The 21,233-nt window shown below is 41.5% G+C and overlaps 1 protein-coding gene across 3 annotated transcripts in view; it reads right to left on the bottom strand.

Annotated features, from left to right (window-relative positions):
• arhgap27 (Rho GTPase activating protein 27) overlaps positions 1-21,233 on the bottom strand; it is a 61,583-nt gene that overhangs the window by 3,592 nt on the left and 36,758 nt on the right. For 2 of the 3 annotated variants that reach the window (XM_017710588.2, XM_037544422.1), the window contains 12 exons: positions 14,549-15,016; positions 12,176-12,406; positions 11,835-11,915; positions 10,582-10,683; positions 8,891-8,962; positions 7,885-7,962; positions 5,296-5,363; positions 5,122-5,209; positions 3,569-3,670; positions 3,150-3,248; positions 2,888-2,999; positions 44-169 (listed from right to left, as the gene is read on the bottom strand). In XM_017710588.2, the coding sequence (XP_017566077.1) occupies positions 44-169; positions 2,888-2,999; positions 3,150-3,248; positions 3,569-3,670; positions 5,122-5,209; positions 5,296-5,363; positions 7,885-7,962; positions 8,891-8,962; positions 10,582-10,683; positions 11,835-11,915; positions 12,176-12,406; positions 14,549-15,016 (1,627 nt within the window). The remainder of the gene's footprint in view (positions 1-43; positions 170-2,887; positions 3,000-3,149; positions 3,249-3,568; positions 3,671-5,121; positions 5,210-5,295; positions 5,364-7,884; positions 7,963-8,890; positions 8,963-10,581; positions 10,684-11,834; positions 11,916-12,175; positions 12,407-14,548; positions 15,017-21,233) is intronic. The other variant, XM_017710590.2, reaches the window with a different exon arrangement.

Below are 21,233 nucleotides of genomic sequence, written 5' to 3'. Positions count from 1 at the left end.
CTCCTGCACCCAAAGCTGTGAGAGCTGTGAGCAGTCATTTCACCTCTGATGTAGCCCTTCTCCTTGACGGACTGTAAAGTCGGCCTCTTGAGGAGAAACTTGCGCAGTTTGTTGCGCACCTTCTTCTGGTCGGCTTCAGAGGTGGAATTAGACGATAGCTGTCTGCCTGCTGATGGTCAAACACAGAGAGAGAGGATCATACCTTCAGTCCAGCTACGTCATGATGTTAAATGATGATTCGTTCGGCTATTAAGTGTAATTCTCAACAGGGAAATTTCTCTTTTAGCTTGGAGAAAAGGACTTTTGCTTCTTTAGTTTATCAATGAAGCTACAAAGCTGATGTAGATAACAAGCAAGTGTTCACTAATTAGCACTGTGCTAACTACATGACCAAATCAGCACACATTTGCCTCAAATGGCATCAAACTGTTGACTGTCTGTCTCTAACAGACGTGGTTACATCGCTTCTGACACACCGGGCTATAAAAAATAGACAGATATAGACAAAGTTCATGATGCTAATACTGTTTTAGCTTCATTCAGTGTATTTCAGTAGACAACAGTATGGCACAGAGTGTAGAGTCAGTTTGAGGAAAGTGTGATGATTTAGTCTTTCAGTTAGCATCATGCTAATTGGAGAATGCCTGTGTAAAGGATCATTTACCTTGCTACATTACTAATTAGCACTGTGCTAACTACACGCCTATATCATCACATACGACTCAAACGGTATGAAAGCGTTAAGTAATGCTGAATAGACTTCATGTTGTTTCTGACACTTTGACACACTTATCTACAACAACACACAGAAAAAGACAAAATTCATGACGCTAATACTGTATTTAGATAGATAACAGTGGCTCACAGAGTAGTGAGGGACGTGTGATGGTTTAGGAATGCAGTTAGCATCATGCTAACTGAAGAACACCTACAAGTTTCCAATTATCTAGCTTAGTAGATCCAATGTAAAACTAAGCAACCAGACTTCAGACACTAAACGTGTCTTGCCTGACTAATTTTAGTGTACATGCTTTTATATTCTTCATAAAAAGGTTCTCTATAGTTCAGTCATTAAGATGTAAACAGAGTCATTCCGAGTGGTTTGGTGTGAAATGCTGTTCTAGAGAAACTGAGTCGGAATCGTTCACAGTGGTGGTGATAGGAACCAGACGTCCACCTCTAAAAGCTCCCTCACAGCAAGTTATTACATGAAATAGTTGTGAATACACTGCCTGATGTCTTTGCTTTAGAGAAGATATATATATATATATTTTTTTTAAATCCAGTTGTGGTGGATGGGGTACACGAAGGGCGTTATGAGGCCAAAAAGAAACTCAAAGAAACATTTTTTTCAGACTCACCATCATTTTATCATCATCAACATTCCATATATAAGCTCAGGACACTCGTATAAGTTCACTGGTCTTTTGGATGGTAAATAAAATGGCTATATTTGTGTTGTAGTCATGGTGACCCCTGGTTCCATTCACCACCACTGTAAAGAAATCTGAGTCTCTACAATGAACTATTTCACACCAAAACCCCTATAACCCCAAACACCAAAGCTCTAGTATGGTTAGCATTCACATGGACATAAATGACATCAAAACAAAGATAAAAAACAAATGTCATCACGGAAGTGGGGGTGTTGGGGGTGCCAGTTATATCTATGCTTTGTCGTGTCTCGCCTCACTATATGACACCCTCTGTTCCATGCAAATTAGCCAAAAAAAATCTGATGCTAAAAAGCAAAAAATTTTGCTTGATGTCATCAGTCATGTCACATATATGCTGCTTAAAATTTCAGCCAGGACAGCTTAAAACATCTTCCCGTGTCCCTGAACGTCATACATTTGGTGATCTTTCCGGGTCATGTTATTCTCTGGCCTAATTGAGCTGGTAGATTTTATGAACGTTGTGTTTTATACATATCATTCGAAAGCCATGAGGGGCTGGTTATGATGTTCTCACAATGAGTAAAATCACTGTAACACTCTCTTACTGCTTTTACAGTGGAAACTTTGCATGTTATCACATAATATAAGTGATTTAAACTGTCATTTTTGTGTATATCGAGTGTTTCACAACTGTTGTGATCGAGCCTCAGACACAGTTTAAAAACAAAAGCTGTTCCTTTTCAAAATTAATCCATTTAGATCTTATTAGGAGATGTTAAAACACTAATATCAGAACTTTGTCAGCAGCATCTAAATCTATAGGCATTAATATGGAGTCGGTCCCCCTTTGCAGCTATATAACAATTTCTAGTCTTCTGGGAAGCTTTCTGCAAGATTTTGGAGGGTGTCTGTGGGAATTTTTGCCCATTCATCCAGAACAGTATTTGTGAGGTCAGACACTGATGTTGGACGAGAAGGCCTGGCTCGCAGTCTCTGTTCTAGTTCATCCTAAAGATGTTTGATGGGGTTGAGGTCAGGGCTCTGTGAGAGCCAGTGAAGCTCTTCCACACCAAACTCATCCAGCTATGACTTTATGGATCTTGCTTTGCGCACTGCTCGTCCTGGAACAGAAAAGGTTCTTCCCCAAACTGTTCCCACAAAGTTGGAAGTCCAGAATGTCTTGGTGCTGAAGCATTAAGATTTCCCTTCACTGGAACTGAGAGGTCTAGGCCAACCCCTGAAAAACAATCCCGTATCATTATCCCTCCTCCACCAAACTTTACAGCTGGCACAATGCAGTCAGGCAGGTAACGTCCTCCTGGCATTTGCCAAACCCAGACTCACCTATCAGACTGCTAGATAGAGAAGTGTGATTTGTCAGTCCACAAAATATGTTTCCACTGCTACGGAGCCCCCAGTGGCACTGTGGCACAAAAGGCCAGGGTTCGAATGGCTGCATTCTCACTTTTCATAGTATTTATCCCAATTACCATTACTCATTCTTCTCTTATCTATGGAGCCGGCTGATCTGTCTTCTTTGTCTGTGCTGGAGGACTTCTCACTGATCTCCTCTTCATCATCTGAGTGGTGTTGCTCTAGGTCCTGAGAGAGAGAAAGAAAGACAGAGTGAGATGAAAAAGAGGAATGTTTTCAACATGAATATCAAAGACATCTGTTTGAGAGGCAAGTTATAACTATTAATATCACTATGCTAATATTTGTGACAGTGTCTGAAAAGAGTGGGAACTTTACCAGCTGTCTGATGGTGTCTGTGATGACTTTGTGCCAGTCAGTGATGATGCTTTCAGTGTCATACTGAAGCAGGAACTCAGCGCCGGCCCGACTTTTCAGCTAAACACACAGACAAGTATTGCTGATTTGCACAATAGTGAATTTTGACCAGATTCCAGAAATTTTGGTTAAGATGTACAGGTCAGTCAGAGTGGTTTGCTGTGAAATGCTCAGAGAAATGAGGAAATAAACTGCTGCTGCTGGAACAAAACCTCATATCTTTTTGCCGTTTTCTACTTTTTTTTTTTAACATAGTGACCCCTCCTATCACCACCTCTGTAAAGAAATTAGTCTCTAAAATGAACCGTTTTACAACAAACCACTCACATTTAACTGAGTAATTGAAACATTGGTGGAATTTCCCTTCCTAAGAATTATACCTCCAGCACATTCTTCTTGCTAGACTTTTCCTTCGGCGCCCAGCTGATATTCGCTCCTTTCAAATCCACAGTGAATTCAGGGACGAACTGACTGGTCTTGCCCTGTGGGAAACAGACATTTATGAGCTTAAAAGAGTAAATTGCAGGATGTCGTGCCGGTCAGGGCCGCTTTCAGAAACTCTGATGTTCAGCATCATTCTGTAGTTGAGGTCATGCTCATATTAGGGACTAATGAAGTGGATTTGCTGAACGCCGTCTTCATAAACTGCAGATTTCACATAAACAAAAAGGTTCCAAAGCCGAAATGTTTGCTCTGTGTACAAATGTCATGGGGTCTTCTGGTTGTTAAGAGGTTAAAATATAATAAATGGTAAATATAAGCTCAAATATATGGTTTTATTCTCTCATTCTTCATTCTCCTTTTGCACATTAGTATTTGATTTTAAAATACGGCGCTGAACTATGACTGGACATATCATCAACATCGGTATTTAACTGGACATATATCATATGACTGGACATATCATCAACATCGGTATTTAAAGACTGGACATTCGGTAATCGGGGAGTTCAATGAAAAGACGCACAGTGATTGGTTTGATGTATTTGTTAAAAAGTGCATCATATTCTTTCATATATTAATGAAAAGCTATACTCCTAAAACAGATGGTTCTTCAAGGGTTCTGTAGTAAAGTATATTGTTTGTATAGAACCATTAACGCCAAAAGAACCCTTTGCATGATTCACTCAGCCATTTGAAACTTTTAGTGTCTGAACACCTTCAGCCAGCCTGGAACTGTTTTAGTTGAGTTTAACTTTTCCTTTATCCTTTTTATTGATTGATTTATTTAATCTTAATATTTTTTGCAATTATTTTATTCTATGTTAATTTTATTAACGCTCTGTTCTAGCAAATAATAACTTTTACTTGATTTTAATGTGTTTCTTAATGATATTTTATGCCTGTTTCCTATCTGAGCTGTTCTTTTTCAAATATTTATCTACACGGTTCTGTTTAGAACCATTGTCTATATGTCGGCAGTATACATCCTGGACAGGTCACCAGTCCACCACAGGCCAGGCAGACAGGTAGACATACACACCTAGGGGCAATTTAGCATGTCCAAATGGCCTGACTGCATGTCTTTGGACTGTGGGAGGAAACCTCCACAAAGAGAGGACTCTGATCGCCCAGCCGGGGAATCAAACCCAGGCCCTTCTTGCTCACACACACACACACACACACACACACACACACACACACACACACACACACACACACACTGCAAGTAGTTATATTTTATTTTGATGGCATCATGGTGGCTTACAGCATGCTGAATTAAGTTTATAGTGATATTCTTTCATTACACGTGATTTTTAGCACTGATTTAGATCAAGGCCCACCTTTCCAGACCCCCATTCACAACTGCATTAGCCCAAATGAGCAGAACCCATCTTTCCAGAAGCTGAATCAGTTCAATTTGTCCACCAAACAGATTCAATCAAAAAGAATCACTCGTCAGTCAGTCATGGGAGCTGACGGCAACACTCACCGCTGCTCCTGCTGGGGTGGACTTTGGGTCCTTGTGGAATGTTAGAATCCCCCCGTGAAGAACGGTCCATGATAGAGCCCAGTTCTTTCTGTGGAAACAAAGTGTGAACCAACACTTAAAAAAAAAACCCTCATCAAACTAACCCCAGGGGAAATGCTGAGCTGATGTCATTACCTCACTTTCTTCCCATTCTCACAGATCTTGGTCCTGTTGAGGATCCCAGCTTTCTCCAAATTGGACACCTGGAGAAAAAGACCAACAGGATTTTAGCATTTGTGCTAACCACTGCCATTCAGGAGCTGCAACACTGGGACACTGGGAAGTAACAAAGAGCAGGTTTTAATGAATGATTTGACTTTTTATTTTCCCACTTTGTTATAAAAAGCACACCTGTTGGTCCAAAGGTGTTTAAAGGTTTGAGTGCTGGTGAGCAGTGACAACACAAGAAGGACATAACATGTGGCCTTTTTGATTTAGTCCCAAAGTAGAACTTTTATCGATTATTATTTCGGCTGAAAAGGTACTATGTACACAACTTTCTATAAGAGTAGAGCTGCATGGTTGCACCTGTCACTGTTTAACCACCAGGAGGCAGTAAAGCACTTTATTGTTATTAACACTTCATATTGTTTTCATCTGTTTTTTCAACTGTTTCTTGCAGCAGTATGTCGAAATACTGACTTAGAATCTTAGAAAAGAAATAATATTATCATGATCTCATAATGTCTTATTTTCTCAAAACATTGACTTAATATGTCCAAACAATGACTATGTTCTTTAACATTTGTCAAAATAATATTTTCTTAAAGACTGACTTAATATCTCAGAATAGTGACTTATTTCCTCAAAATATTGACAAAATCTCAAAATAATATCTTTTTCTGCAAACACTGGCTTAATATCTTTAAATAATGACTGATGTTCTCAACAATTTTCGCGTATCTCAAAATAATAACTTATTGTCTCAAAATATTGACATACTATCTCAAAAAATGACTTCCTATTTAAAACATTAACATAGTACCTCAAATAAATGACTTTCAAAAACTAACTTTGTATCTCAAAATAATGACTTACTGTCTCAAAAAGTTGACTTAGTACCTGAAAGTAATAACTTGACAGCTTAAAATATTGACTTGGCTTTGACTTAATATGTCAAATAATGATGTTTTCTCAAAACACTGATTTAATATCTCAGAATAGTGACTTATTTCCTCCAAATGACTTCTCAAATAATGACTCAAAATATTGACTATGTTAAAATAATAATTTGCCCTTTCAAAATATTGACTTAATTTCTCAAAATAATGACTTCTTAGCTTAAAATATTGACTTGGCATTTCAAAATATTGAATCTTTGACGTAATATGTCTAAACAATATTTTCCTCAACATTTCAACTTAGTATGTCAAAATAATGGCATTTTTCGTTGGTATTGATTTAATACATCAGAGTTTTCTCAAACGTATTTCCTCAAAATATTGACAGGATCTCAAATTTGACTTATTTTCTGCAATCATTGGTTTAATATCTTAAAATAATGACTAATTTTCTCAAAATGTTGACTTAGTATCGCAAAATAATGACATATTTGCTTAAAGTATTGCTTTGACATCTCAAAATATTGAATCCTTGACTTACTATGTCTAAATAATGATTTCATGAAAGTAAGTCTTACTCTGTATTTACAGAGTAAATTATTGCATCAAGATAGTCAAGTCAATATTTTGACATCACTATAGTGGGCAGCTGGTCATTTCGAGCTATTCAAAGCACACAAAAGGAAGGAAGGGTGGCCAGAGTTACAAGTTGAGTGAGTGAAAGAGGGTGTAAACAAAATCAGAGTGAAATGATTATGGGAAATGATTTGAGGAAGAGCTGAGAAGAAAGCAGAACATACAGTAATTCAGCAAATTTCATAGCTGATGACGGCTAAAATCAAAGACCCAAGAAAAACAATCACGCCCCAGCTGACCTATCCATGCTCCACCCACAAATATGTTCTTTCATTGTGACTGTTGCTAGGTAACAAGCTTTAGCAAAAATCCCAGTAAACCTAACACGAAATTGTAGCACAGATATTTTGGTCAACACAGAGCGGGTTTGATCCTCAGTGATGCCACAGCCATCCGTAAGCAGGAGTCCAAGAGAGTAGAACTGTTCGTTCTCTCTCTCTGTGGGTAGGTTGACCAGTGCAGCCATCTGTTAGCTAACATGACAGAATTATTAGCTCATCATTTTTGTCAACAATCTGTTAAGCTTGTCGAACAGTAGCTATGAAAGAACGCAGAGCCTGGACAGGCCAATTGAGTACTGGGTAAACTATCCCTCCACCAGCCTTAACTCATGCCAATACTATCAGTGAAACAGGGCTGCACAATCTATTTATTTATCAGTGTTTGCTATTTTTTGTAATTAAAATATGAGGTCAATTATTCAATATGCTGTTTGTGCAACTGAGACATATTATTAGAGGTAAGTCTGACTAAACTACAAGGTGAATTAATCATGAATACCTACCAGAGACTATTATAGATTAGCATGATCAGTGTCTACAAGTCATAACTCGGTAGCAATAAATATTAATATTTAGTATATGTTTTGTCCAGCCCTATCTGAATCAACTGAATATGCTATTATAATATAGTTCATATGCCCATCACCATCTCCATCACCAGAATCCCAGAGTTAAAAAACATCCTTTTAACGCTTTCCACCACCAATCCCTCCACCCATTCGGTGCAAACGAAGGTTAAAACGCACTCTCTGTTGCTGAGCTGCTGAGCTTTGATTGGGCAGGTTCTTCTCGGGCTCAGTCACACCAGCTTTCAGAGGCGAAGTCTAACAACCAGTAAGAAAAGATACAGTACCTTTGGGGTTACAGTGCATCGCTGCTAGCCTGCAGTTCTAGTCAGCATTCTGCTGGTGATGAATTAAATCGATAGTTCCACAAAAATCAAATGTACACAAACTTCATCTTAGCCTAAATGTGGTTGAGCAGCCAAAACATGTTTGGTGTCTGAAGCTCCTTTAGTTTTACACTGAAGCTACAAGGCTAAGGTAGCTAACAAGTAGCTTATGGAAGCAGTATCGTTGTTCCAGAGTACAACTAAGGAATCAAACTTCCGACCATCAAACATGTCTTGGCTGACTGCCTACATTTCAGAGGAAAAATTCCACTGAGTAGAGAAACAGCAGTCAGAGAAGAAAGTGAGCCAGAATACCTTACAAGGTTTTCTCTAAAAAGAGAAAACTGACAATAAATGTTGTTGAAATATTACTGAATTGTACATTATTACAGCTTGACTGTATAAGATGTTGATATACCTACTTGGCTGCTTCAGTAAACAATATCATGATGCAAGTTAGACATTATGATGTTCCAGACCTTTGCTTGAGGATGTTTTCTTTAACTGGACCTTATTGAATTTTAATCACAATTTTAATACCCTTTCATAGTGGAAAGATACATGTAGGGCGTTATGAGGCAAAACAGTCCCTAAAAAAATCACTATTTTTACTATTTTACCATTATCAACATTACATATAAAACCTCAGAAGACACATGGTTCACTGCTGGTTTTGGATACTGCCTTTCACCACAACTGTAATCATCAATTTAATTATACAGACATTTTGACAAGGAGGTGGAATTCCCTTCCAAGCCTATACTTCCCCCAGGTTTCTCGTTTAACAACACAGCTAACTGTTCTTTTTGTCATTACTGTAGTGCTAATCATGTGCCTGTTGATGTGAGAAGGTGGCTTACGTTATGGGGCATTTCAGGGGAGCTGGACGCATCACTGTCCGAAGCATTCCGGCGATGGCTTAGAGGGAGCTTCTGTAAAGGAGAAAAAAGCCTTTTACATTCCACCAAAATCATACAGGCTGTTTTCTTCAAACAAGCATTAGCTGTGCTGTTCCTCTCAGGCAGTGTGACCAGCCTCAAATATCGCATTCCTACAGTGCACTCAGGCCAGTGTGCTAATCAGTTATCCAGTTATTACAGAAATATGCTGAAATCAGGCCATGTCTCCACTGAGGACAGCTCACTATTGTCACATTGTTCAAAACACCCTTCTGGACACAGATTACACCTGGAACAACACCAGGAACAGATATTCAACAGTCAATTAACAGTGCAATTCAGTCTGAGGTCAAAGCAAAGCATTTCAGACTTCAGGATAAACTATATGGCCAAGTATTTGGACACCCCTGAGTTCAGGTGTTTCAAACACACTGATTTCTAACAGGTTGATAAAATTAAACACAGTCTTGCAGTGTTGATAGACAAACACTGGCAGTAGAATGGGTCGTACTGTCGAGCTCAGTGACTTTAAACATTGCCCTGTCATAGGATGCAAGACAGTTGTGAAATGCATGTACTGCTAGATCTGCCCTAGACAACTGTAAATGATATTGTGAAATAGAAGCACTTAGTAGCAAAAGTAGCAGCTTAGCCATGAAGCTGTAGACCAACAAACCACTGAGTGCTGTAGTGCATATCCTCTGTTGCATCACTTATCACAGAGCTCAAAGTCTCTGGAAGCAAAATCAGCATAAGAACTGTATCAGGAGCTTCACAAAATGGGCTACCATGGCCAAGCAGCTGCACACATGCCTATGCTAACTGTGTGATGCCAACTGTCGGCTGGAGTGATGAATCAGCTTCTCTATCTGACAGACAAATCTGGGTTTAGTGGATGTCAGGAGAACACTACCTACTGGAATGCATAGTGCCAACAGTAAAGTTTGGTGGAGGAGGGATAATGCGCTGAGGCTGTGTTTCAGGATTTGGGCCTCTTAGTTTCAGTAAGTGGTGATGTTAATGTTACAGCACAAAGACATTTTAGACAATTATATGCTTCCAGCTTTGTGGCAGTAGTTTGAGGAACAGCCTTTCCTGTTCCAGCATGACTGAGCTCTTCTGCACAAAGCGAGCTCTATCCAGACATGGTTTGAGGAGTTCAGTGTGGAGGAACTCCTGTGGCCTCAATCCTACTGAACACATTTGGGATGTACTGGAATGCTGACTGCTAGCCAGGCCTTTTCATCCAGCATCAGTGCCTGACTTCACAGATGCTCTTCTGGCTGAATGGGCACAAAAGTGACAGAAACCACTTATGGAAGTCTACTAGATATACACTGTTATATAAAAACAAGGCGTGATTTATGAATCCTGTTTGCATAGTGCATGGCAAGACATAAATGTGTGTGTGTCTCTGTAAAGATCTCTGAAAGGTCTTAGAGATTTCGAGTCTAGGTTGGTATAAAAAGTTGATTGACAGAGGAGCAGCAGCAGTGTGATGTGGTACAGAAGCAGCATGGTTACAACTTCTGGTTGATTCTGCAACCAGCAGTTAATGCAACAAATGCTGAAATAAGAACAGAAGAACCAAACTAATGTACATGATTAAACACCACTGATTTCCACAATACATAAACACTGAGTGTGTATACCTCATCCTGAGATCCTGTGCTGTTCCTCCAGCTCCTCATCACGCCATCCTGATTCATCATCCCTCCATTCCCCACTCTACACTGACCCAGACCGGCAGAGAGCTATAGAGAGAGAGAGAGAGAGAGAGAGAGAGAGAGAGAGAGAGAGAGAGAGAGAGAGAGAGAGAGTGGGCAACATGCCTCCACACCGTCATCCCCATTGACCCCCACCCTCCACCCCCCACTCTACTGACCCCCAACATTACAGTTAATTACATTTTAAATTAGGATATATCATTTATTTATAATTAGTATAATTATACTTACAACAGTAATACTATAATAACTGTAGCTTTCATTGTTCATTGTTGACACTGATGATTTAACCACACTGCACTTCAGTTATGCTAATACTAATTAATTGAAAAAAAATGAGAGAAAAGAGGTGAGAGAGGAGAGAAAAAGAACAGAGGAGAGAGAGAGAGAGAGAGAGAGAGAGAGGAGAAAGAGAGAAAAAAGTGAGAGAAAGAAAGAGGAGAGACAGAAAAGTAAATGGTGAGGAGCAAGAGAGAAAGGAGAGATAAAGGTGGGAGAAAGAAAGGAGAGACAGAGACAAACAGAAAGGTAAAAGGTGAGAAGAAAGAGAGAGGAGAAAGAGAAAGGTGGGAGAAAAAAGGAAGGACAGAGACAAACAGAAAAAAGTGAAAGGTGAGGGAAGAGAGTGAGGGGAGAGAAGAGATGGAGGGAGTGGAAAGTAAGAGCAAGAAAGAGAGATAAGGGTCACTTAATCTTAACTCAGTCTTAATAGGAGTGAGTGAGAGGGAGAGAACAGATAGAGGGAGAGAGCGGAGAATGAAAGAAAATGAGATAAAGAAAAGAAAGAAAAGAGAAAAGTGAGAGGAGAGAGTGAGAGAATAAGGGAGTGTGAGGAGATAGCAGGAGAGAGAGACAAAGAAAAGAGGAGAAAAGTGAGGAGAGTGAGAGAATAAGCGAGTGAGGAGATAGCAGGAGAGAGATAGAGAAAGAGACAAAGAAAAGAGGAGAAAAGTGAGAGGAGAGAGTGAGAGAATAAGAGAGTGAGGAGATAGCAGGAGAGAGAGAGAGAGAGAGAGAGAGAGAGAGAGAGAGAGAGAGAGAGAGAGAAAGAGAGACAAAGAAAAGAGGAGAAAAGTGAGAGGAGAGAGTGAGAGAATAAGGGAGATGGAGGAGAGAGAGAGAGAGAGAGAGAGAGAGAAAGAGAGAGAGAGAGAGAGAGAGACATAAACACTCCTAACCTCAGGTAAGGTCCACTGGGATCTGGAGCCATCTCTCAGGTAGTAGTACGTCTGTCCCTGATCGTCCAGAGACTTGATCCACTGTCAACACAAACATCAGCTTCAGACCAGTCTGACTACAAAAATGCTCACTACAATCCACGTCTCAAAAACAAGAAGCCACAGGTCTGCACTGCTGAGAATTAAAGCGATAGTTCACTAAAAAACAGAATTTGCAGTTGACTTGTTAGCCTTGTAGCTCCAGATCAAAACTACAGATACACTAAAGGTGTCTCGGCTCATCTCCTACATTTGGAGTAAACTGTGGCAATTCATGACTTCAAACATCCAGCGTACTGTACCTGCTCCTGAGTGTGTTCACTGGTGAACACCCAGGCTCCGTCAGGGTCTATGTTGAGGGTCCAGCCTGCTGGGGTACTGCGGTCCAGGCATGCTCTGGGAATGGCTGGTTTTTTCATGTGAGCGACAGAGTACTCTGATGTGAGGGGAAAGGGGAAAGATGCGACATCCTCCTGGTCTGGAGACACTGGGATGAAATCTTCAGCAGGATAGTCTTCCTCAGGGAGCGGAGGCTAATGATGGGGCAGGAGCACAGTCCATATGATGATATTATCATTAGCAGTTTAGGTGGGTAGTAGTGAGATTGTATTAGTTACATGTACCCAAGTATAATAGTGATAGATTTGTACTTTTTTTATGCTTATATTACTCAAGTACACGGTATGGCCAAAAGTATGTGGACACCCCTCCAAATGAGTGAATTCAGGTGTTTCAGCCACACCTATGGCTAACAGGTGGATAAAAACAAGCACATACTGAAAAACTTAGTGACTTCAAACTGGTTGGTGAAATTTCTCTCCTGCTAGATCTGCCCTAGTCAACTGTAAGTGCGATCATTGTGCAATTGAACTGTTTGAAGGAACAAACTAGTTCAAACCAATACACAGGACAGCAGTCTAGGCGGTCCAAGGGTGGACGAGCAGTGGCAAACGGTCAGGGGGTGCCAACCTTATCAAGCCAGGTTTGCAGTCTCCGCTCTAATTCATCCCAAAGGTGTTCTGTCGGGTTGAGGTCAGGACTCTGTGCAGGCCATTTAAGTTCTTCCACACCAAATTCGCTCATCCATGTCTTTATGGGCCTTGCCTTGTGCACTGGTGTGCAGTCATGTTGGAGCTGGAAGGGGCCATTCCCAAACTGTTTCCACAAAGTTGGGAGCACGAAATTGTCCAAAATCTCTTGGTGCTGAAGTATTAAGAATTCCTTTCACTGGAACTAAGGGGCCGAGCCCATCTCCTGAAAAACAACCTCACACCATGATCCCCCTCCACCAAACTTTACACTTGGCACAATGCCGTCAGACAAGTACCGTTCTCCTGGCAACCACCAAACCAAGACTCATCCATCAGACAACCAGACAGAAAAGCGTGATTGGTCACTCCAGTGAACACGTCTCCACTGCTCTAGAGTCCAGTGGCGGCACTTTACACCAATGCATTCCATGCTTTGCATTGTGCTTGGTGATGTGAGGCTTGGATGCAGCTGCTTGGCCATGGAAACCCATTCCATGTAGCTCTCTACGCTGTTCTTGAGCTGACCTGAAGGCCACATGAAGTCTGGAGGTCTGTAGTGATTGACTCTGCAGAAAGTTGGTGACCTCTGCGCACTATGCCCCTCAGCATCCGCTGACCACGCTCTGTTATTTTACATGGCCGACCACTTCGTGGCTGAGTTGCTGTCGTTCCCAATCGCTTCCACTTTGTTATAATCCCACTGTCAGTTGACTGTGGAATATTTAGTAGTGAGGAAATTTCATGACTGGACTTGCTGCTCAGGTGGCGTCCGATCACGGTACCACGCTGGAATTCACTGAGCTCCTGAGAGCGACCCATTCTTTCACTAATGTCTGTAGAAGCAGTCTGCAGGCCTAGGGGCTCGGCTTTATACACCTGTGGCCACGGAAGTGATTGGAACACCTGAATTCAATGATTTGGATGGGTGAGTGAACACTTTTGGCAATATAGTGTAGGTTAATCTTGTTCTTGCAGGGCAGCAGTAAACATGTACTAAGCACACCTTTCAATAAATTTCAATGAGCAATAAATGACCGACATATTGCACCAGATTTCTCTCCTATCCATGTAAAGTGGGCGGTCTTAATCTTGGGTAACGCTTCCGTAAGCATTCCCTTCACCAGTCACACCTTCAATTGCAGCTTCATTTATCCAATTGTGCATCTGTCTGTCTGCACGTTTGCTCACCTGAGACTTTTTTCATCCGGTTATCATCATATAAACGTTGGATAATGATAAGGAGCAGGCCAGCAGTGTTGGACAGAGAGCTGTCAATCAAGCTGCTCATTAGCCACACCCACACAGTTAACATTAGCGGTCTTACTACCATTTTATCATATTTATATCTTATATTTTTCAATCAAGCTTTGCTGCATGTTAAATCTAACACTCAAGTCTAGTGTCACACAAACACTTTAATATCTTTCTCTGTGCTCCCATCAGTACAGACTGTCTGTAGACCGTCAGTAATTTGCACCTCTTTAAATGAACCTGCCCCAAAGACTGACCTCTCATAGCCTCCAGCGTCTCCAAACTAATCAAATCGAGGCACATAAAACATGGTAAATCAAATCTTCACCTTAGAACCGAATGAAAGTGGGTGCATTGCGACACCCCTACAATTTCTGTATATGCTCCACATACCGGACCACTGTCCCGCAGCTCGTCCGGCAGGTCCCAGGAGCTCTCTCCGGAGACGGGGTTGAAGTAGTAGTGTCTGCCGCTGCTCTCGTCCAGCACCCTCTCCCAGTCCGAGCTCCATCTTGGCGGGGAGGGGCCTGGGGGCGAACAGGCTGGAGACTGGGAGGGTGAGATAAGAGGATCCTCCGTCCCCACGTCAGATTCCATTAAGGGGCTGAGTGGGTAGTCCCAGGTGCTACGGCCTGTGCTGGGCTGGTAATAGTACTGCTGACCACTGTCCTGGTCAGTGTGGATCTCCCATCCCTCGGAGCCCAGGCGAAGAGCGTCGGGGAGGTCAGGAGGAAAGTCTGGAGTGTCCGGGACGCCCCAGGAGGAGGAGAGCGCCGAAGCGGAGGAGATGGGTAAGTCGGAGATGCTCCGCCGTGTCCTGGGGACGTTCACGTACACGGCCGACAGGTTGTCATCCTCCTCCTTAGAGAGATCAGAGAGCGTAAAGTCAGAGACAGGAACAGGGGTGCCCATTAGTGGCGGTACTCTTTGACCTTAGAATAAATTAAATAGATTTTAGGACGTGAGTCAGTGTACCATGCCATTTCGAATTTTACCCCAATATAATGAGACGTGATTATTCTGGTACAATTTGGATTTGTTATTCAAAATACACAGAATACAGAAATGTGACTGGAGGAACCATTAATAGACCAGGGGTGCCCAACCGTTTCATCTTGGGGTGCCAAACTACAATGTCTGTGTTGGACCAAGAGCCAAAAGGACAAAAGAGTGTACATAAAAGAAAGTAGGGAGGTTTCAAACTGTATTTTTTAATGTTTCACTTTATTTTGTACATAAAAAAAAATGTAAAATACAATTTAAAAAGGAAAATGATCATTTAACACTTTTTCTATAGTACAAAAATGTGCTTGTTTTCTGATTGGGTGAGAAGCTGGATTCAGGCAACTTTCTGGTGGGCTACATCAAACTCACAGGAGAACTGTGTCCCACAGGCAACAATTTGGGCCCCCAATATAGACAATAAACATAATCTATAGATGCAGTTCATTCAGTTCACCCACTGCGGAAAATGATGTATATGTTTAGAGACGCATTAATGCCTTTTACACCTCCTCTATGTCTTTTGGTAGCATAAAGCTGTGAGCTAATCTTTTAGATATATTGAGAGTCAACACTCAGCTTCATGCTCAGCAAAGTGTCTTCCTTGGTATGAAGATGAAGGTTTTAGGCCTGTGCATGGGGACCCAAATACTGTAGAAGGTGATCAAGAAGGCAGAATTGATAGAAATTATATCAATAAAAAAAATTTATCTCAATTTACATGTCTGTAATCATCTGATAACTACAGATTTGTCAGTAATCCGATCAACAGGTTTACATGCACTTGAGTAATCAGACAATGGGAAAACTCCAGGTCTACATGAGTCAGACAGCGATCGGACTTCTGCTTTGTAACCAGCCAATAAGCTCACAGAAGACGAGTGATGTGAAGCTCAAAGTTTATCCTGGAGCTATCAGCGTCGCTCCAAAAGTGTTTTGCTGTGTCTGGCGCTTATTTCTGGTGCTGTCCATCTGTTCTCGGACATGCGCAGACTGAGAAATCCGAAAGAAATCAGAGTAAGAGTTCAGATGCACGGAGAAATCTGATTACTGAGCTAGAATCCAGCTCTCTTTACCAGATTTCTGGATTGGAGTGTGCTGTTTACATGACCAATTGAATAATCAGATGACGGCAGAAATCTGATCATCGGGCGCATGTAAAGGCACTCAATGTTAGCTTTACAAACATGTTGGCGCGTCCTTTACAAAACATTTACGGCATTTGGCAGACGCTCTTATCCAGAGTGACTTACAATTTGATTTTTTATTTAATTTTTTTACACAGGTAGGCGAAGGCAGTGTTAGGAGTCTTGCCCAAGGACACTTACTGGTATAGTGTAGGGTGTTCACCCAGGCAGGGGTTGAACCCCAGACTACAGCGCAGAAGGCAGAGGTGTTACCCACTACACTATCCCAATACGAGCTCCCACCCACATCTACTACTGCTCTGGTAGTCCTAGAGCTCGTTGTTTAGCTCATCTGAAGAGGCAGCTGCCAAAGCTTGTCCACCACAAAAATCTGCCTGTTTAACTCACAGTGACCAAATGACTTCCTTTGGCTTTTTTTGGGTCATAAAAGATCACTTTCACTCAAAAAGGTTTGCTTCGTGCTACTGATTTTTTTAAGTTTGCGAGCATCAGAGCTTCAATTCACCCTGCTTGAGAATGAACTACAACAGGATGGTATCAGCTGAAGGTCCCTTTCTGCCTTCCAATATACCCAAACATCTGTTCATTAGCTCTTAAGCTAATAAACATCAGTATTAGTCAGAACCCACATTCCCAGAAGGTTTTAACGAAAAAATGTTTTGTCAATTTCTTTAAACTACAATTAAAAGGGTGGAGAGCCTTCTCTGGGTCGGGGATGAGCTCTTGCCTCAAGTGGAGGAGTTCAAGTATCTCGGGGTCTTGTTCACGAGTGATGGTACAAGGGAGCGGGAGATTGACAGGCGGATTGGTGCTGGGTCAGCAGTGATGCGGGCTCTTTACCGGTCTGTTGTGGTAAAGAAAGAGCTGAGCCATAAGGCAAGGCTCTCGATTTACCGGTCGATCTACGTTCCCACCCTCACCTATGGTCATGAGCTTTGGGTAATGACCGAAAGAACGAGATCGCGAATACAAGCGGCCGAAATGAGTTTCCTCCGCAGGGTGGCTGGACTCTCCCTTAGAGATAGGGTGAGAAGTTCGGTCATCCGGGAGGGACTCGGAGTAGAGCTGCTGCTTCTTCACGTCGAGAGGAGCCAGTTGAGGTGGTTCGGGCATCTTGTTAGGATGCCTCCTGGACGCCTCCCTTGGGAGGTATCACAGGCAAGTCCACTGGGGAGGAGACCCCGGGAAGACCCAGGACACGCTGGCGTGACTATATCGCCCAGCTGGCCTGGGAGCGCCTCGGAATCCCTCCCAGGGAGCTAGTGGAAGTGGCTGGGGAAAGGGAGGTCTGGGCTTCATTGCTCAGGATGCTGCCCCCGTGACCCGAACCCCGGAGAAGCGGAAGATGATGGATGGATGGACAATTAAAACAAATGTTGGAATACTTTTTGGTCATAGTTTGTTTTCCTCTAAATAAACCCAGAGAGTCCATAAAGTCTCAGCAAATCGACAAACAGGATTTAATCTATTTAAAAAAAAAAAAAAACATTTTGAAAAGCTAGATGTGCTCAAACTTTTGATATACGGCATCTATATGGACTATTTACTGAATCAGTTCCACCTTTGGTCCCACAGGAAAAAAAGTATTCAGACTTTAATGTTTCCAAGGATTACTTTCTGATCTATTTAAGGCATTAATTACGATAATATTATGTTAAATATCAGTCAAAATCATTTATAGGTTACTTTCTGTTGTGTGTCCCAAACCCGCTGCATTTTCTGCAATGTTTTGAAAAAAAAAAAAAAGATTTTAAAGTGAAGTTGAAAAATTTTGACTTTTGAGTTCATTTTTAAATTAAGCTAATTAAAAAAAAAAAAAAAACTTGAAAGATGCTGTCCTGTGTTTTCATGTGTCCACAGAAACACAAGCATTTTACATTTGGCTGACACTCTTATCCAGAGCGACTTACAATTTGATCATTATACATAGATAGGCTAAGGTGGTGTTAGGAGTCTTGCCCAAGGACCCTTATTGGTATAGTGTAGGGTGCTTGCCCTGGTGGGGGATTGAACCCCAGTCTACAGCATAGAAGGCAGAGGTGTTACCCACTACACTATCCCAACCACATTTCAGTCAGTTTAGTGTCTCAAAGTCTGGACATCCATGTGAAACATAGGAATTGTCCCATATTTTCTGCAATTACGGATTTCTTGTGTGTTCTAACAAAAAAAAATTACGATTTTATGTGTTCAAAGCTGCGTTTGCTGGTCATGTACTGAGTTCAGCTCAAAACCTACCGAAACACTCACTACTGAAACATTTGGTAAAGTTCCAGTAGTATTATGAGCGTTTCAGTAGAGACATGGAATTTCCAGCCATTCGTTGTGATAAAATAAATATAATTAAGGTACAGTCTCATTCACGGCACAAATATTTTAGTTGAAAGTCCAAGTCAGGTAAAAATCCCAAATGTGTTTCAGCTCTGACTTTGAACCAGCTCGGTAGAATGATCCATACGGGAGATATGACTACAACAGTCCTACACCACATGCTATGTTTATGGATGTGGCGGCTGAAATGCGACGGACACACAAACACTCATGCAGCTTCAACCCTCCCACGATGTACTTATTCAGATGAGATGAACACATACACACAAACACATTGCTGGTGACCCACTTGATGGAACATCTGACGAACCACTCATCCACTCATCAACAAAAACAACAGCCAACTCTACAGGCCGCTGGCTTTTACTCGGGGTGAAGCGCCCTGGCGTTCTCGCCCCGCTCTGAAGTGAGAAATGTCGGTGCAGGAAGTTTTTTATTAGAGTTTTAGCGTGCGCACTAAAAAAGACACATCCTGCAGACACAGGAAACAACCCAACTGGGCGCGAGTAGAGTAGACTACCACTTTACAGCCAGGCCGCCCGTCCCATCACCTCATCACTTCTCATCTATCCTATTCGGGGGCAGCCGCACACCCCACACAGCATTGGCCTGAGTGTAAATAAAGAACGATCACACCACCGCAAGGCCAGCTAGCGTCAAGAGACAGCAGCGTGGGCACGAGTGTTTATGGTGGCTGCTGCTGTGGTCAAAAAGTGCTGCTTATTGTACTCCAGCAATACAACAAATGCTGTGGGTTTCCGTTTGCTGGGTGTAAATGTAGGGCAGAGCGGGTCACAACACATTTTGCTGTAAAGTGCTTCAGCAGGATTAAAGGTTTATACATATGAGGTTAGACTTAAACAGCTGTTTATTTGGGCAGTGAGTGTTTATTTATCCAGAAAAGCAGCAATAATACAATCAGTACAAGTAACTTTAACACAATAAGTAGTGAGGTTATGTAGGTCAGTGTGTTTGTTTGACCATTTCCAAACCTCTCCTGGCCCAGTTTTATTTATGATGACCATACAATATCTGGTTGGACAACTGGACGTATCGTGGAAACATCTGGAACCAAACTTTGCTCTAGTCAAAAGAGTCAATTACTTTAATGAGAACAAGAAATTCCTGTTACTTTTCACTGTATTTATGTGTATTTGCATTTATTCTGATATATGTGTGTGTGTGTGTGTGTGTGTGTGTATGTGTGTATGTGTGTGTGTGTATGTGTGATATCCTTACTGGCCAGATAAATATGGTAACACTACTTGAACGCAGCTACATAACACTGACATAAGCCTGCCCGAAATACGTCTGCGAGCTGTCACGACAGATTCTGTAAGGGTTTGTAAGAGCGCCATGTTGTCATTATCAGCGAATGTCATGACAACCTGAGTAAAACTAAAAGTTACCGAAAGGTTAAAAATAATGCGACACACACACACGAACATGCACACACACATGCACATGCACCTACACACACAAAGAAATAAATGTTATTGTGATAAATTATGTCTTATGTTATAACTATTATATTTTTTTTTTTTATATTTTATTGATGTGGCACTGCAGGTTATATTTTGTCTGTTCTCAGAAAAACTAATATTGTGATTGTCTGGTGTGATACCCGTCCTGGCCACCAGAGGTCTGCCTCACCCGAATACTGACATTCTCCCTCGTTGCACCCTGACCCCTCACCTGCAGCTCATTTCACCTGACCATTTAAGGACCTTCAGTACACTAAACTCAGTGTGAAGCGTTGCCAGTCTGTCTGTATACCAAGCCTTGGCTCCTCATTGTTTATGACCCTTTTCTGTACGCTTTGACTCTTCTGGATCTCCCTTTGGTGCTTTTGCTGGATTCTAGTGTTTTGACCTTTGGACTGTTTTTGCCTTCGACTCGGTTTTTGTGTTGTTGGATTAAACGGGATATTGGATTGGATTAACGGGATGCATAGCAGAATATGGATTCTAATCAGCCTGGAGAGTCTGCCTCACAGTGATGCATATTGTGCATTGTGAAAATGTATCACGATCTAATAATAAATGAATAAATGATCATGATCTAATAATCTATTGATAATCTAATATTTTTGCCATATATTTCACATATACACATAAGTGCGCACACACATCTATATGTGTATATATATATATATGTATATTTTTGTTGTTTTTCAGTTTCTGACATAATTTGCATAACGTTGCATAAACATTTCCTGATGAACGGACGAAAAGAACTGACCCAAAATGACTTGCAAAAAAGTCTGGTTCCATTGGCTTTCATTAAAAGTAAAGTAGGTTCTTCCTTTCTCCTGAAAAGTTACCATTTTGGAGACACGACAACATCTCCAAAATATTAACTATAAGGCAAAAACTCTCCAACCTTTCAATGTAAATCAATGCAACCTCCACATCAGTCAAAACAGCCCGAATTAGCCAGTCAGTCTTGTCAGAAAACCCACAGAAGCTGTGGAAAGCTACACTAATGGGTTTCATAGGAAAGCTATGTGGTCAAGTTCATCATACCGCCAAAAGACTAAGGCAAAAATGTAGTGGTTTAACCGCTTAAACAGCCAGGAACCACCTTTGGGCACAAAA

This window comes from Pygocentrus nattereri, chromosome 13 (genome assembly GCF_015220715.1).
Source record: "Pygocentrus nattereri isolate fPygNat1 chromosome 13, fPygNat1.pri, whole genome shotgun sequence".
Lineage (NCBI taxonomy): Eukaryota > Metazoa > Chordata > Actinopteri > Characiformes > Serrasalmidae > Pygocentrus > Pygocentrus nattereri.
Note: the sequence above shows the minus strand (reverse complement) of the source record. Positions and strands in the feature narration are given on the sequence as shown.